Source organism: Hemitrygon akajei, chromosome 21 (assembly GCF_048418815.1).
Source record: "Hemitrygon akajei chromosome 21, sHemAka1.3, whole genome shotgun sequence".
NCBI lineage: Eukaryota > Metazoa > Chordata > Chondrichthyes > Myliobatiformes > Dasyatidae > Hemitrygon > Hemitrygon akajei.
In genome coordinates, this window is record NC_133144.1 from 69871829 (window position 1) to 69889363 (window position 17535).

General features: G+C 43.0%; 1 protein-coding gene across 2 annotated transcripts in view; it reads right to left on the minus strand.

The window, feature by feature from the left end:
• Positions 1-17535, minus strand: part of kat6b (K(lysine) acetyltransferase 6B) — a 252441-nt gene that overhangs the window by 61348 nt on the left and 173558 nt on the right. For both annotated transcript variants that reach the window (XM_073025716.1, XM_073025715.1), the window contains exon 13: positions 2698-2929. In XM_073025716.1, coding sequence (XP_072881817.1) covers positions 2698-2929 — 232 coding nt within the window. The remainder of the gene's footprint in view (positions 1-2697; positions 2930-17535) is intronic.

Below are 17535 nucleotides of genomic sequence, written 5' to 3' on the forward strand. Positions count from 1 at the left end.
TCCTCCATCTCACACTATTCCTATACTAAACTCATCCAGGAATAAAATATTTCTAACTTACACTCAGACCATGTTTGTAGCATGGATTCCTATTATCCACGAGTTATGTAGTTAGTTGCAGCCTATAGGTCTATTTGCAAGATTCCTTGAAATTGGCTTTTAGCTACTCTGCAATTCTTGACACCTCTGTGAACCACTAGAATAGGCTGTGGAAATTCTCACTTACAGTACTTTAGGGAGAAAGGCAAGTTCCATTCCTTTTTAAATTCCCTTTCAAACAGCACTTACAAAAAGTGATATCACACAACTTAAAAAGTTATCTTGTTAAGCCTGTACGTTTTATCCTGAATACTACTCAATTTATTCCACAGAGGTCTAGGAAATCTAGAACATGAAACCTGAAGACTGCAGTTTTCCCAGGAAGCACCTTTGAACATTTAGTTCACAGAGATATATCAATCAGGTCACTGGAAAATAATGTCATCAGATGTGGATTTCCAAATGGGATTAATTTGTTCACACAACTTTTATACTTTATATCAACTTGTACAAACAGGCTGGAGGAACTCAGCAGGTCGGGCAGCATCCGTGGAAACAAGCAGTCAATGTTTCGGGCTGAGACCCTTCATCAGGACTGAAGAAGGAGGAGGCAGGGGCCCTATAAAGAAGGTGCCAGATGAAAAACCAATCAGAGGAAAGATCAAGGGGTGGGGGAGGGGAAGCAGGGAGGGAATAGGTAGGAAAGGTGAAGAAGGAATGTAAGGGGAAAGCACTATGGGTAGTAGAAGAAGGCAGAATCATGAGAGAGGTGATAGGCAGCTGGAAGAGGAGGCAGAGTGAAAGTGGGATGGGGGAAGGGAGAGGGAGGGAATTACCGGAAGTTGGAGAATTCGATGTTCATACCAAGGGGCTGGAGACTACCCAGACGGTATATGAGGTGTTGCTCCTCCAATCTGAGTTTGGCCTCATCATGGCAGTAGAGGAGGCTATGTATGGACATATCCGAATGGGAATGTGAAGCAGAGTTGAAGTGGGTTGCAACCGGGAGATCCTATCTGCTGTGGCGGACGGAGCAGAGGTGCTCAACGAAGCGGTCCCCCAATCTGCGTTGGGTCTCACCAATGTAGAGGAGGCTGCACCGGGAGCACCGGATGCAATAAATGACCCCAATAGACTCACAAGTGAAGTGTTGCCTCACCTGGAAGGACTGTATGGGGCCCTGAATGGTGGTAAGAGAGGAGGTGTAAGGACAGGTGTAGCACTTACACTTGGTACCTGCATAAATACCTTTGGTACTTGGTCCCACCTGGTACTTATCCCTGCAAGTGTAAGTGCTACACCTGTCCTTCCAGGTGAGGCAACACTTCACTTGTGAGTCTGTTGGGGTCATCTATTGCATCTGGTGCTCTTGGTGCAGCCTCCTCTACATCGGCGAGACCCGACGCAGATTGGGCGACTGCTTCGTCGAGCACCTCCACTCCGTCCACCGCAACAGACTGGATCTCCCGGTTGCCACCCACTTCAACTCTGCTTCACATTCCCATTCAGATATGTCCATACACGGCCTCCTCTACTGCCATGGTGAGGCCAAACTCAGATTGGAGGAGCTACACCTCATATACTGTCTATGCCAGCGAGACCTGGACTGTCTACAGCAGACATGCTAAATAGCTCAACCACTTCCACTTGAGCTGCCTCTGCAGACTTCTCCACGTACGATGGCAGGACAAAGTCCCAGACTCGGAGGTCCTGGAGCGGGCTAACACCCACAGCATCTACACCCTCCTACAGAAAGCCCAAGCCAGATGGGCTGGTCATGTCGTCAGGATGTCTGACAGTCGACTACCAAAACAGCTGTTGTATGGAGAGCTGAGCCAGGGCAAGCGCTCAGTTGGAGAGCAGAAGAAACGTATCAAAGACTGCCTCAAAGTGTCCCTCAAAGACCTCAACATCAATCCCAGTAGCTGGGAATCGCTTGCTCTGGACCACCCAACCTGGTTGAGCAGGACCACTAAAGGAGCATATACAGCAGAAATCAGATGCACCGCAGAGGCTCAGAGGAAACGCGCCGTGCGCAAGGCTCGAGCTACCTCCACTTCCACTGCAGCACCTACCCTCATGTGTCCCACATGTGGGTGAGCTTTCAGGGCCTGGATTGGCCTCACCAGTCACCTCCGGACCCACAGTCACAAACCCTCCACCTGACAGAAGTTGTGGTCGTCTTCGACTCCGAAGGATGAACAACAACAACAACTGTCTGGGTAGTCTCCAGCCCCTTGATATGAACATCGAATTCTTCAACTTACGGTAATTCCTTCCCTCTCCCTTCCCTCATCCTACTTTCACTCTGCCTCCTCTTCCAGCTGCCTATCACCTCTCTCATGATTCTGCCTTCTTCTACTACCCATAGTACTTTCCCTTTATATTCCTTCTTCACCTTTCCTGCCTATTCCCTCCCTGCTTCCCCTCCCCCACCCCTTGATCTTTCCTCTGATTGGTTTTTCATCTGGCACCTTCTTTATAGGGCCTCTGCTCCCTCCTTCTTCAGTCCTGACGAAGGGTCTCAGCCCGAAACATTGACTGCTTGTTTCCACGGATGCTGCCCGACCTGCTGAGTTCCTCCAGCCTGTTTGTGTTGATTTGACCACAGCATCTGCAGTGTACTTTGTGTTTTATACTTTATATACTGATACCTACTTGCACTGTTGTTTGTCAATCATCTTTAGCTGCTGTAGAGTCATTGCAATGTCATGTGGGCACATTCCTGTTTCTCTGCTGATACCCTTGATGCTGATTTGCTTGTCCTGATGCCGTTGCAGGTATTCTAGTATCACACTCTTCCAATATGCTAGATATGAAAGCCGTCCCAAGTCAGACAGGGGTTTCTCAGGTGATCCAGCCTGTCCTTCTTGCCTTGAAAGTAAGTAACCTAAGCAAGGATTAAAGTTCAAAATGCAAAGTTCAAACTATAATATATTATCAGAGTACATATATGTCACCACATACAACCCTGAGATTCTTTTTCCTTCAGGTATACTTAGCAAATCTACAGAACAGTAACTGTAAACAGGATCAATGAACTGCAAAGGCAGATATAAATAAATAGCAATAAATAACAAGCTTGAAATAACAAGACAGAGTCCTTAGATAAGTGTAGTTATCCCCTATTGTTTAAGAGCCTGATGATTGAGGGGTTCTAACTGTTCTTGAACTGGGTGGTGAGAGTCCTGAGGCTCTTGTGTCTTCAACCTGACAGCAGTAGTGAGAAAAGAACATGGCCTGGGTGATGAATGCTGCTTTCCTATGGCATTGATTTAAGTAGATGTGCTCAATGGTTGGCAGGGTTTTACCTGTGATGTACTAGGCCAAATCCACTACCTTTTGTAGTATTTTGTGCCCTTAGGCATTGGTGTTCCCGTACCAGGCCATAATGCAGCCAGTCAGCACACTTTCCACCACACACCTATAGAGGTTTGTCAAGGTTTTTGAAGACATGCCAAATCTCTGCAGACTCCTGAGGAAATAGAGGCATTCTGGTGCTTCCTTCACTATTATATTTATTTGAAGGGTCCAGGACAGGTCTTCTGAAATAGTGACATCCAGGAATTTAAAGTTACTGATACTCTCCATCTCTGAACCTCCGATGATTACGGGCCCTATGACCTCTGATTTTCCTTCCCTGAAGTCTACAATCAGTTCCTTGGACTTACTGACATTAAGGATTATAGAAAACAGCATTACAAAAAATGCAGAAAGAAAAGCACATTAGGGGTACTTTAGCTGTTTTTCTCCTTGGATCCAAAACCATCATAACATCATAAGATATAGGAGCAGAATTAGGCCATTTGACCCATCAAGTCTGCTCCACCATTTCATCATGGATGATCCAATTTTCTTCTCAGCCACAATCTCCTGCCTTCCCCTACATCTCTTCATGCCCTAACCAATCAAGATTCTATAAACCTCTGCCTTAAATATCCATAAAGACTTGGACTCCACAACTGTCTCTGGCAACAAATTCCACAGGTTCACCAGTTGCTGGGTAAAGCAGCTCCTCCTCATCTCCAGTCTAAAAGGGAGCCCCTCTATTCTGAGGCTGTGTCCTCTAGTCTTTATCTCTCCCACAGAGTAAACATTCTTTCCACATCCACTCTATCAATGTCTTTCATCATTCAAAAGGTTTCAATGAGGTCACCCCTCATTCGTCTGAATTCTAGTGAATCCATGCCCAGAGACATCAAGCACTCTTCATATGACAAGCTTCATATATCAGTTCTGGTCAGCTCACTACAGGAAGGATGTGGATACTATAGAGAGGGTACAGAGAAGATTTACAAGGATGTTGCCTGGATTGGAGGGCGTACCTTATGAGAATAGGTTGAATGAGCTTGGCCTTTTCTTCTTGGAGCGACGCAGGATGAGAGGTGACCTGTTAGAGGTGTATAAAATGATGAGGGGCACTAATCGTGTGGATAACCAGAAGCTTTTTCCCAGGGCTGAAATGGCTAACACAAAGGGGCATAGTTTTAAGGTGCTTGGAAATGGGTACCAAGGGGATGTGAGGGGTACGTTTTTCCACACAGAGAGTGGTGGGTGCATGGAATGCACTGTCAGTGGTGGTGGAAGCAGATACAATAGGGTCTTTTAAGAGCCTCTTAGATAGGTACATGCAGCTTAGAAAAATGAAGGGCTATGCTCTAGGGAAATTCTAGACAGTTTCTAGAGTAGGTTACATGGTTGATACAACATTGTGGGCTGAAGAGCCTATTATGTGCTCTAGATTTCTATGTTCTACGTTTAAGCTATCCAATCCTGGAATCATTTTGGTCAACCTCCTTTGAACTCTCTCCAGTTTCTGCACATCCTTCCTCAGATAATGTGCCCAAAACTGCTCACAATACTCTAAGTGAGGCCTCAACCAGTGCTTTATAAAGTCTCAACATTACATCCTTGCTTTTATATTCTAGTCTTCTTGAAATGAATGCTAACATTGCATTTGCCTTCCTCACCACCAACTCAACCTACAAATTAACCTTTAGGGAATCCTGCACGAGGACTCCCAAGTCCCTTTGCACCTCAGTTTTTTTGTATTTTCTTTCAATTTAGAAAATATTCTACCCTTTCATTTCTTCTACATAAGAGCATGACCATACATTTCCTTACACTATATTTCATCTACCATTTCTTTATCTATTCTCCTAATCTGGCTGATTCCTTCTGTAGCCGCTCTATTTCTTCAAAACCAAAGAGTAGTGAATCTGTGGAATGCTCTGCCACACACTGTGGTGGAGGCCAAGTCTGTGGGTATATTTAAGGCAGAAGTTGATAGTTTCCTGATCGATCAGGGCATCAAGGAATATGGCGCGAAGGCAGGTGTATGGGGTTGAGTGGGATCTTGGATCAGCCATGATGGAATAGTTGAGCAGACTCGATGGGCTAAGTGTCCTAATTCTGCTCCTATGTCTTATGGTCTAAAACTACTTGTCCCTCCACTTATCTTCATACCATCTGCAAACTTTGCAACAGACCCATTAATTCCATCATCCAAATCATTGTCATGTAACATTAAAAAAATCAGTCCCAGCACAAACCCCTGTGGATTCCCACTAGTCACTGGCAGCCAACCAAAAAGGCACCCTTTATTCTCATTCTTTCATGCTGCCCGACCTGCTGAGTTCATCCAGCTTGTTTGTACGTCTTCATTTGACACAGCATCTGCAGTGTATTTTGTGTTTATTCTCATTCTTTGCTGCCTGCCATTCAGCCATTGCTTTAATCTATGCTAGCATCTTTCCGGTGATACCATGGGCTCGTAGCTTGTTAAGCAGCCTCATGTGTGACACCTTGTCAAAGGCCTTCCAGAAATCACATCAACTGATTTTCTTTTGTTTATCCTGCTTGCTATTTCTTCAAAGAATTCCAATAGGTTTGTCTGGCAAGATTTTCCTTTGAGGAAACCAAACTGACTATGGCCTGTTTTATCATCCTTAATCAACTACAACATCTTCTCAACCACTGAGGTCAGATTAACTGGCTTATACTTTCCTTTCTTCTTCCTCTCTCCCTTCTTGAAGAGTGGAGTGACATTTGTAATGGTCCAGTTTTCCAGAACCATTCCAGAATCTAGTGATTCTTGAAGGATCATTATTAATGCCTCCACAATCTCTTCAGCCACCTCTTTCAGAACCCTGGGGTGTGCATCATCTGGTCCAGGTGATGTAGCTACCTTCAAACCTTTCAGTTTCCCAAGAAACCTCTCTCTAGAAATGATAATTCACTTTATGATGCCTTCCACCATAGTGCTAGTGCACTCCAGTGAAGACTGATGCAAAATCATGTTGCTGTTGTACAAAAAAAGAGCTTTGAACAGCAGGCAATCCAGACATTGAACATCAGAAGTTCTGAGAGAAAGGGAATTCAATCTGGTCCACTGTTCAAAATAAAAGGCAGCAGCAGTAGATCAGTGCAGTGAGAAAGAGCTTTGACCAGCAGCCAATCCAGACAATGGAAGTTTTGAGAGGAGAGGACTTCAATCAGGTCCATTGCCTGAGGATAAAAGGCTGCAGCGGGTCATTACAGCAAAAAAGAGCTTTGGCCAGTGACCAATTGCTGTTTGGGATTCATTAGCAAGTGCTAATTAAAAGCAGGCAAGGGCCTTGATTAGATTGGACATAGAGTGGTGACCTTCAGGCTTTAGCTCTTCAAGTCTTCAGTGAAGACAAGCTTCAGTCAGAGAAGGTAAAGGAAAGAAAAGCTCAACTTTTTACTTCTCTTCTTTATATCTGCTCAGCTAGGACAGTAGGGATAGTGGAATGCACTTCTTGTGGGATATGGGAAGGTAGGGAGACCTCTAGTGTCCCTGCTGATTATAACTGTGAGAAGTGCATTCAGTTGCAGCTTCTAACAATCCGAGTTAATGAGTTAGAGCTGGAACTGGATAAATTCCAGGCCATTTGGGAGGCTGAGGGAGTGACAGAACATAAAGAGAGGTAGTTACATCCAAGTTGCAGGACACAGGAAACTGGATGACAGTTAGGAAAGGGGAAAAGGGTTAAGGAGCCAGAGCAGAGTACCCCTGGGCCATCCTCCTCAACAACAGGTTTATCACTTGGGATACTGTCTGGTGGCCAGTGAGGGGAGGGGTGGTGGGGTGCAAGGGATGGGGGGGGAGGGGGGAAATGACCTAACAGAGGAAAGTCACAGTGGTCGGGTCTCCGGCACCAAGTCTGCCTCTTTGACAGAAGGGCGGGGGGGGGGGGGGAGAAGAGGCAGACTGTGGAGATAGTGGATTCATTAGTTAAGGGAATGGACAAGAGGTTACTTAAGCGAAAATGAGATTCCCGTACGGTATGTGGCTTCCCGGGTGCCAGGGTCTGGAATATCTCAAATCGAGTCCTCAGCATTCTTAACTGCAAGGGTGAACAGCCAGAAGTTGTGGTCCATCCAGGTACCAATGATATGGGTAGGATGAGTGATGAGGTTCTGCATAGGGAGCTCAGGGAGTTAGGTGCTAAATTAAAGGGCAGGACTTCCAGGGCTGCGATCTCAGAATTGCTACCTGTGCCACTTCTTAGTGAGATGAGAACTAGGAAGATTATGCAGTTTAATAAGTGGCTAAGGAGTTGGTGTAGGAGGAAAGAATATAAGAATTTTGGATCACCAGGCTTTCTTCCAGGGAAGATGGGGCCTGTACAGAAGAGGCAACTTACAACTGAACTGGGGGGGGGGGGCTAATACCCTCGCAGGAAGGTTTGTAAATGCTGCACAGTGGGGTTTAAACTAGAGTTGCATGGGGGGAGGGAACCAGGCTGCCAGAACAGTTAGTGGAGAGCTTGTGGAGGCAGATGGTGGTAAGACCTCAGACAAAGTTAGCAATCAAAAGGTTGAGCATGGTGTGACTAGTGTTCTGAGCTGCATATATTTGAATACAAGAAGTATTGTAGGAAAGGTGGGTAATAGTGCTAAAGATGAGGTAGCTAGTTTACAAACAGAGGCAATGTGAGGACAAGCTGTTGATAGGGCAAAATTGCAGTCAACAGGATCAGCTGCAACATAAAAGATGGACAAAATTGATAAGGATGAATACAGGGATGAAAGCCTTGTATTTGAATGTGTGCAGTATATGGACTAAGGGAGATGAACTTGTAGCACAGTTGTAGATTTGTAGGTATGATATTGTAGGCATCACTGAAGCATGGCTGAAAGAAGATTGCAGCTGGGAGCTAAATGTCCAAGGATATACATTGTATCGAAGGACAGGCTAAAGGCTTTGTTCTGTTGGTACAAATTAAATCAAATCATGAGAAGTGACATGTGGTCAGAAGGTGTTAAATCATTGTGGATAGAGCAAAGGAACTGCAAGGGTAAGAAGGTCCTTATGGGAGTTGTATACAGACCTCCAAACAGTTGCAAGGGTGTGACACAAAATACAATGGGAGATAGAAAATGCATCCCAAAAGGGCAATATTACAATAGTCATGGGGGGCATCAATATGCAGGAAGATTGGGAAATTCAGGTTGGTGCTGGATTCCAGGAGGGGGAATTTCCAGAGTGTCTACAAGATGGCTTTTTAGAGCAGTTTGTGGTTGAGCACAATAGAGGATCAGCTATTCTGGATTTGGTATTGTGCAATTGTACCAGAATTGATTAGAAAACTTAAGGTAAAGAACCCTCAGGGACAAGTGATCATAATATGATTGAAATTTGAGAAGAGAGAAGCTAAAGTTAGATGTATATATTACAGTGGAGTAAAGGTAATTACAGAAGCATGATAGAGGAGTTTGCCAGAAATGATAGGAAAAGAACACTGGATGGCTGGAATTTCTGGAAACAATTCTGAAGGCACAGGATATATACAATCTAAAGAAGTAGTATTCTAAACGAAAGATGACTCAACTGAGGCAACAAGAGAAATCAAAACAACATAAAAGCCAAAGAGGGCATATAACAGAGCAAAAATTAGTCGGAAGTTAGAGGATTGAGAAGCTTTTAAAAAGCAACAGAAGGTAACTAAAAAAGTCATTAACAAGGTAAAGATGGAATACAAAAGTAAGTTAGCCAATACGTTTAAAGACGATACTAAAAGTTTCTTTAGATACATAAAGTGTAAAAGTGAGGTGAAACTGGATATCAGACCGCTGGAAAATGATGCTGGAGAGGTACTAATGGGGAATAAGGAAATAGCAGACGAACTGAATAAGTATTTTATAGAAATGCAGAAAACCTACAGCACAATACAGCTTCGGCCCTCAAAGTTGTGCTGAACATGTCCCTACCGTAGAAATTACTAGGCTTACTAGGCTCTATTTTTCTAAGCTCCATATACCTATCCAAAAGTCTCTTCAAAGACCTTACCATATCTGCCTCCACCACCATTGCCGGCAACCCATTCCACTTACTCACCACTCTCTGCATAAAAACTTACCCCTGACATCTCCTCTGTACCTACTCCCCAGCACCTTAAACCTCTGTCCTCTTGTGGCAAACATTTCAGCACCTGGAAAAAGCCTCTGACTATCCACACGATCAATGCCTCTCATCATCTTATACACCCCTATCAGGTCACCTGTCATCCTCCATCGCTCCAAGGAGAAAAGGCCGAGTTCACTCAACCTATTCTCATAAGGCATACTCCTCAATCCAGGCAACATCCTTGTAAATCTCCTCTGCACCCTTTCTATGGCTTCCACATCCTTCCTGTAGTGAGGCGACCAGAAATGAGCACAGTACTCCAAGTGGGGTCTGACCAGGGTCCTATATAGCTGCAACATTACCTCTCAGCTCCTAAATTCAATTCCACAATTGATGAAGGCCAATACACCGTACGCCTTCTTAACCACAGAGTCAACCTACGCAGCTGCTTTGAGCGTCCTATGGACTCAGACCACAAGATCCCTCTGCTCTTCCACACTACCAAGAGTCTTACCATTAATACTATATTCTGCCATCATATCTGACCTACCAAAATGAACCACTTCACACTTTTCTGTGAGGGCCATGGCAAAACCTTCAGCTTGCACCTCTTGAGGTAGCCCATTGTAGATTTTGAGGTGTGCTTAGGATCATTATCCTGTTGTAGAAGCCATCCTCTTTTCATCTTCAGCTTTTTTTTTTAAACAGACAGTGTGATGTTTGCTTCCAGAATCTGCTGGTATATAATTGAATTCATTCTTCCCTCTACCAGTGAAATGTTTCCCGTGCCACTGGCTGCAACACAAGCCAACAGCATGATTGATCCACCCCATGTTTAACAGTTGGAGAAGTGTTCTTCTCATGAAATTCTGCACCCTTTTTTCTCCAAACATACCTTTGCTCATTGTGGCCAAAAAGTTCTATTTTAACTTCATCAGTTCACAGAACTTGTTTCCAAAATGCATCAGGCTTGCTTAGATGTTCCTTTGCAAACTTCTGACGCTGAATTTTGTGGTGAGGGTGCAGGAAAGGTTTTCTTGTGATGACTCTTCCATGAAGGTCATATTTGTGCAGGTGTTGCTGCACAGTAGAACAGTGCACCACCACTCTGCTAAATCTTCCTGAAGGTCTTTTGCAGTCAAACGGGGGTTTTGATTTGCCTTTCTAGCAATCCTACGAGCAGTTCTCTTGGAAAGTTTTCTTGGTCTTCCAGACCTCAACTTGACCTCCACCGTTCCTGTTAACTGCTATTTCTTAATTACATTACAAACTGAGGAAACGTCTACCTGAAAACACTTTGCTATCTTCTTATAGCCTTCTCCTGCTTTGTGGGCATCATTTATTTTAATTTTCAGAGTGCTAGGCAGCTGCTTAGAGGAACCCATGGCTGCTGATTGTTGGGACAAGGTTTGAGGAGTCAGGGTATTTATAAAGCTTTGAAATTTGCATCACCTGGCCTTTCCTAACGATGACTGTGAACAAGCCATAGCCCTAACAAGCTAATTAAGGTCTGAGACCTTGGTAAAAGTTATCTGAAAGCTCAAATCTCTTGCACGGTGCTCCTTTCCTTTTTTTCCACTCTAAAATTGTACAAAACAAAAATAATACACTAATCTTGCTTAAAATGTTGAAAAGAATGTTTCATCTTTAACTTTATGACTTTTGGAGATCAGTTCATCTTCTACTCACTTAACTATACACAATAACAGAAATTTTGACCAGGGGTGCCCAAACTTTTGCATGCCACTGTAGTTTTGAGGAAGTAGAGAGGCTACAGAAGGACTTAGACAGATTAGAAGAATGGGGAAAAATGGCAGGTGGAATACAGTGTTGAGAAATGTATGGCCATGCACTTTAGCAGAAGACATGAAAGGTTGACCCTTTTCTAAAGGGACAGAAAGTACAAAAAAAACTGAGACGCAAAGGGACTTGAGAGTCCTCGTGCAGGATTCCCTAAAGGTTTATTTGCAGTTTGAGTCTGTGGTGAGGAAGGCAAATGCAATGTTAGCATTCATTTCACGAAGACTAGAATATAAAAGCAAGGATGTAATGTTGAGACTTTATAAAGAACTAGTGAGGCCTCACATAGAATATCATGAGCTGTTTTGGGCCCCTTATCTTAGAAAGGATGTGCTAAAACTGGAGAGGGTTCAAAGGAGGTTCACAAAAATGATTCCAGAATTGAATGGCTTATCACGTGAAGAGTGTTTGATTGCTCTGGTCCTGTATTTGCTGGATTTTAGAAGAATGAGGGGTGACCTCATTGAAATCTATCAAATGGTAAAAGGTGGAGAAGATGATTCCTATGGTGGAAGAATCTAAGACCAGAGGACACAACCTCAGAATAGAGGTGTCTCTTTAGACTGGAGATGAGGAGGAGCTTCTTTAGCCTAACAGCGGTGAATCTGTGGAATTCTTTGCCTTAGGCAGCTGTGAAGATCAAGTCTTCATGTATATTTAAAGCAGAGGTTGATAAATTATTGATTGATCAGGGCATGAAGTGATATGGAGAGAAAGCAGGAGATTGGGGCTGAGAAGAAAATTGGATCAGCCATGATGAAATGCTGGAGCAGACCTAATGGGCTAAATGGCCTAATTCTGCTCCTATTTCTTAAGCTTACAACATTGATTACACCACACTTGGGAATACTGTGTTCACTGGTCTCTGCACTACAGAAAGGATACAGTATCAATAGAGCTTGCAGAAGAAATTCTCCAGGAAAGCAGGGCTGTAATTTAAGGAGAGATGAGATAGGGTGGGGTTATTCTCACTAAGGAAGCTGATAAGTGATTTTATATAGGCTTGCAAAATTATGAATTGGTATGGATACTCTTTATGGTATTGGATAGCTCAGATCATCAAGAGTCTTCTTCCTAGGGCTGGTGTCTTGAACAAGACAAAACAGGTTTAACGTGAGAGAGAAGGAAGTTAAGGAAGACCTGTGTGGCACATTTTTCCTCACAGAGGATGGTGAACGTTTGGAACAAGCTGCCAGAGCTGTTAGCAGAGTGTTTAATTGTCACTTGGGCAGGTACTTCGATCAGGAAGGACGAATATTGTGCCCAATGCAGGAGAATGGGATCAGTACAGATAGGCATTATAATAGACACAGACAATATGGGCCATTAAGAGTCTGTTCCTGAATAATACAGCATGGAAACAGGCTACTCAACCCAATTTGTACATGCCAACCAAGATACATATCTAGGCTAGTCCCATTTGCTCACATTTGGCCCATATCTCTCCAAACTTTTTCTGTCCATGCATCTGACCAAATGACTTACAAATATTGTTTTTACCTGTCTCTACTACATGGTTCCGGAGGGCTGGAAGATTGCAAATGTCACTCCATTCTTTAAGAAGGGAGGAAGGCAAAAGAAAGGGAATTATAGGCAAGTTAGCCTAACCTCAGTGGTTGGGAAAGCGTTGGAGTCAATCATTAAGGATGGGGTTTCAAGGTACTTGGAGACTAAGGATAAAATAAGTCAAAGTCAGCATTGTTTCTGTAAAGGGAAATCTTGCCTGACAAATCTATTAAGAGTTCTTCGAGAATTAACAAGCAAGGTGGACAAAGGAAAGGCAGTAGATGTCATTTACTTGAATTTTCAGCAAGTGTCTGATAAGGTGCCACACATGCAGCTGCTTAACAAAAAAAAACACCTATGCCATTACAGGAAAGATATGGGTATGTACAGTTGACAGGCTGGAGGTAGCAAGTGGGAATAAAAGGGGCCTTTTCTGGTTGGCTACCAGTTACTAGTGGGGGTTCTTCAGGGGTCAGTAATGGGACTGCTACTTTCCACATTACTTGTCAACGACTCAGATAGTAGAATTGATGGCTTTGTGGCAAAGTTTGCGGATGATGTGAAGATAGCTGGAGGGGTAGTTAGTACCCAGCAGGACTTGGACAAATTGGAAGAATGGGCAAAAATGTGGCAGATGGAATACAGTGTTGGGAAATGTATGATAATGCATTTTGGTAAAAGGAACAATAGTGCAGACTATTATCTAAATGGGGAAAAGGTTCAAACATCAGAGGTGGAAAGGGACTTTGGAGTCCTTGAGCAAGACTCCCAGAAGGTTAATTTACAGGTTGAGTCTGTGGTAAAGAATGCAAATACAATGTTGGCAGTTATTGCAAGGGGATTAGAATATAAAAGCAAGGAGATAATGCTGAGCTGCTATAAGATACTAGACAGGCCACACTTGGAATATTGTCAACAGTTTTAGACCCCATATCTCAGAAAGGATGTGTTATCATTGGAGACAGTCCAGAGGAGCTTCATGAGGGTGATTCCAGGAATGAAGAGAATAACATATGAGGAGCACTTGGCAGCTTTGAGCCTGTACTCACTGGAATTTAGAAGAAAGCAGGGGGACCTCATTGAAACCTACCGAATGTTGACAGGAATAGTAGGGTGGATGTGGAGAGGGCGTTTCCTATAGTGGGGGTACCCAGAACTAGAGGGCACAGCCTCAAAATTGAGGTGACCCTTTAGAAAAGAGGTAAGGAAGAATTTTGTTTGCCTGAGAGTAGTGAATCTGTGGAATGCTCTGCCACAGATTGTGGTGGAGGCTATGTATGCGGGTATATTTAAGGCAGAAGTTGATCATTTCCTGATCAGTGAGGACATCAAAAAATATGGTGAGAAGGCAGATGTATGGGATCGAGTAGGATCCAGGATCAGCCATGATGAAGTAGCGGAGCAGACTCGATGTGCTGAAAATGTCCTAACTCTGCTCCAGTGTCTTATGGTCTTCCTCTGATCTTGTGATTCTATGATTTAATAATTTACCTTACTTCCCAAATTCCAAAACACATGTTAGTGCATGCATGTACAAGTGGGTGTGCTTGTGTGCCGGCAGGAGAAAGAGAAACAGAATTACTTATGATACATCTACTCTAAGCAACACAGAAAGCCAATCTTCCAGATAAGTACCAACTTAATCATTCCACCTAATAACTACCCATTTCATGACATTTCAATCCTGCTTACAAAACTTTTTTCCTGCTTTCAAGCTAATTTTTTCTCTCTATTCCCAGTGTGTGATTATTCCAATTTTCTATTACCTTATTACATTTATTCTCCCTCACTGCATTGATTTATTTTGTTAGCTTATTTAGCTTTCCTTTCCTGTTCTGAAACCAGGCACTGGTGAGACACTCAAATAGAAATGAAAACCTATTTTGAGAAAGAAAAGAAAGGTAAGTATACTGTTCTATGTTAAAAATGGTCAGACACCATGGTACAAATAACCTAAGAGAATTGTAAAATGAAGTCAATGTAGCCATTATTAAGCCAAGACTGAGAGAGTATTAACAAAATGCTAAATGCTTTTAAAATCAACAGATTTTGCCATAGTATTAGTCATATTCTAGTCTGAAACCTGTCTGATATTAATAAACCACGGTGACTTGAATCTATCAGTATTAATATAACTGTCATCACTGGTCCCTTCATCAAACGTAGCTGTACTTATATCAGTTTATGTCAAAATACACCAATAAATAGTTCATACAGATTTAGTACTTTAATTCTCTAATCAAAATCACCCTGTTGTATGATTAATTAAACATTGAACACAGTTGGTTACTTTAATCAATACATTTGAGTAGAAGAAAAATACAAAATATTTCAAAACCTTTTGCAAATCAAGTAATTATAGTGAAGCTGTTGGAGCCTGAACAAAGCATAGCTAATGCAGTCCCTAATTTTGTAAATTTGAGGTTAAATCTTAAAGATACGTTCTATACTGGCCAGCTTTAACATTCAATTAATATTCTTTTACTAAATATAGTTGGATTGGTTTCAATATAGTATTGAAATATTAACTCTTATGTAAAGTTTACCACTTATTTTATTTATTTTGAGATACAGTGTGTAACACACCCCTTGAGCAGCACCACCAACCCCTGACAATCATGGGACAATTAACCCTTTGGACTGTGGGAAGAAACTGGAGTACCCAAAGAAAACCAACATCGTCACGGGGAGGATGTGGAAACTCCTTACAGAGGATGCTGAGACTGAACTCCGAATTCTGACACCCCGAGTTATAATAGTGTCACGCTAACCTTGACACTATCGTGATGCCCTAATGTAAGCTAATATAGGTGGCCAAAAATGGTTTGACTTTCTGTTGGAAAAAAAGGGAGGTTCCTGTGATATTCATCAATAAACTACTAACTTCATTTTTGTGAATGCCATTGGTTGCATCAAATAAATTTATAATAAATTTTAAAATCATATAGCATGCAATATTGTATCAATAGTAACAGGTGTCATGGGGAATTCCACCCAAGCAGTAGGTCTGATTAATGTCTCCACTACTTTAGCATTTCCTGTCAGTCGCCCTATGTACAGACACTCCTGTACCTAGTGTCATTTTATGTACCTACAGTCAATCTATGTATAAAAGCCTTTGATAAGGTTCCCCGTGCAAGACTCATTCAAAAAGTAAGGAATCATGGGATCCAAGGAGACCTTGCTTTGTCGATCCAGAATTGGCACGCCCACAGAAGGCAAAGGGTGGTTGTAGATGGCTTGTATTCTGCACGGAGGGCAGTGACCAGTGGTGTTCTTTAGGGATCTGTCTGGAGGGTTGTCAGAGGTTACAGTGGGACATCAATAGGATACAGAACTGGTTCAACCCAGGCAAGTGTGAAGTGGTTCATTTCAGGTCTGGTCACCTCACTACAGGAAGGATGTGGATACTATAGAGAGAGTGCAGAGGAGATTTACAAAGATGTTGCCTGGATTGGAGAGTGTGCCTCATGAGAACTGGTTGAGTGAACTTGGCCTTTTCTCCTCGGAGCAACGGAGGATAAAATGTGACCTGGTAGAGCTGTATAGAAATATAGAAAATAGGTGCAGGAGTAGCCCATTCGGCCCTTCGAGCTTGCACCGCCATTCAGTATGATCATGGCTGATCATCCAACTCAGAACCCTGTACCTGCTTTCTCTCCATACCCCCGATCCCTTTAGCCACAAGGGTCATATCTAACTCCCTCTTAAATATAGCCAATGAACCGGCCTCAACTATTTCCTGTGGCAGAGAATTCCACAGATTCACCACTCTCTGTGTGAAGAAGTTTTTCCTCATCTCGGTCCTAAAAGGCTTCCCCTTTATCCTTAAACTGTGACCCCTCGTTCTGGACTTCCCCAACATTGGAAACAATCTTCCTGCATCTAGCCTGTCCAATCCCTTTAGAATTTTATATGTTTCAATAAGATCCCCCCTCAATCTTCTAAATTCCAGTGAGTATAAGCCTAGTTGATCCAGTCTTTCTTCATATGGAAGTCCTGCCATCCCAGGAATCAATCTGGTGAACCTTCTTTGTACTCCCTCTATGGCAAGAATGTCTTTCCTCAGATTAGGGGACCAAAACTGCACACAATACTCTAGGTGCGGTCTCACCAAGGCCTTGTACAACTGCAGTAGAACCTCCCTGCTCCTATACTCAAATCCTTTTGCTATGAATGCCAACATACCATTTGCCTTTTTCACCGCCTGCTGTACCTGCATGCCCACTTTCAATGATTGGTGTACAATGACACCCAGGTCTCGTTGCAGCTCCCCTTTTCCTAATCGGCCACCGTTCAGATAATAATCTGTTTTCCTGTTCTTGCAACGAAAATGGATAACCTCACATTTATCCGCATTAAATTACATCTGCCATGAATTTACCCACTCACCTAACCTATCCAAGTCACCCTGCATCCTCTTAGCATCCTCCTCACAGCTAACACCGCCGCCCAGCTTCATGTCATCCGCAAACTTGGAGATGCTGCATTTAATTCCCTCGTCTAAATCATTAATATATATTGTAAACAACTGGGGTCCCAGCACTGAGCCTTGCGGTACCCCACTAGTCACTGCCTGCCATACTGAATAAGTCCCGTTTACTCCCACACTCTTTGCTTCCTGTCTGCCAACCAATTCTCTATCCACATCAATATGATACCCCCAATACCGTGTGCTTTAAGTTTGCACACTAATCTCCTGTGTGGGACCTTGTCAAAAGCCTTTTGAAAATCTAAATATACCACATCCACTGGCTCTCCCCTATCCACTCTACTAGTTACATCTTCAAAAAATTCTATAAGATTCATCAGACATG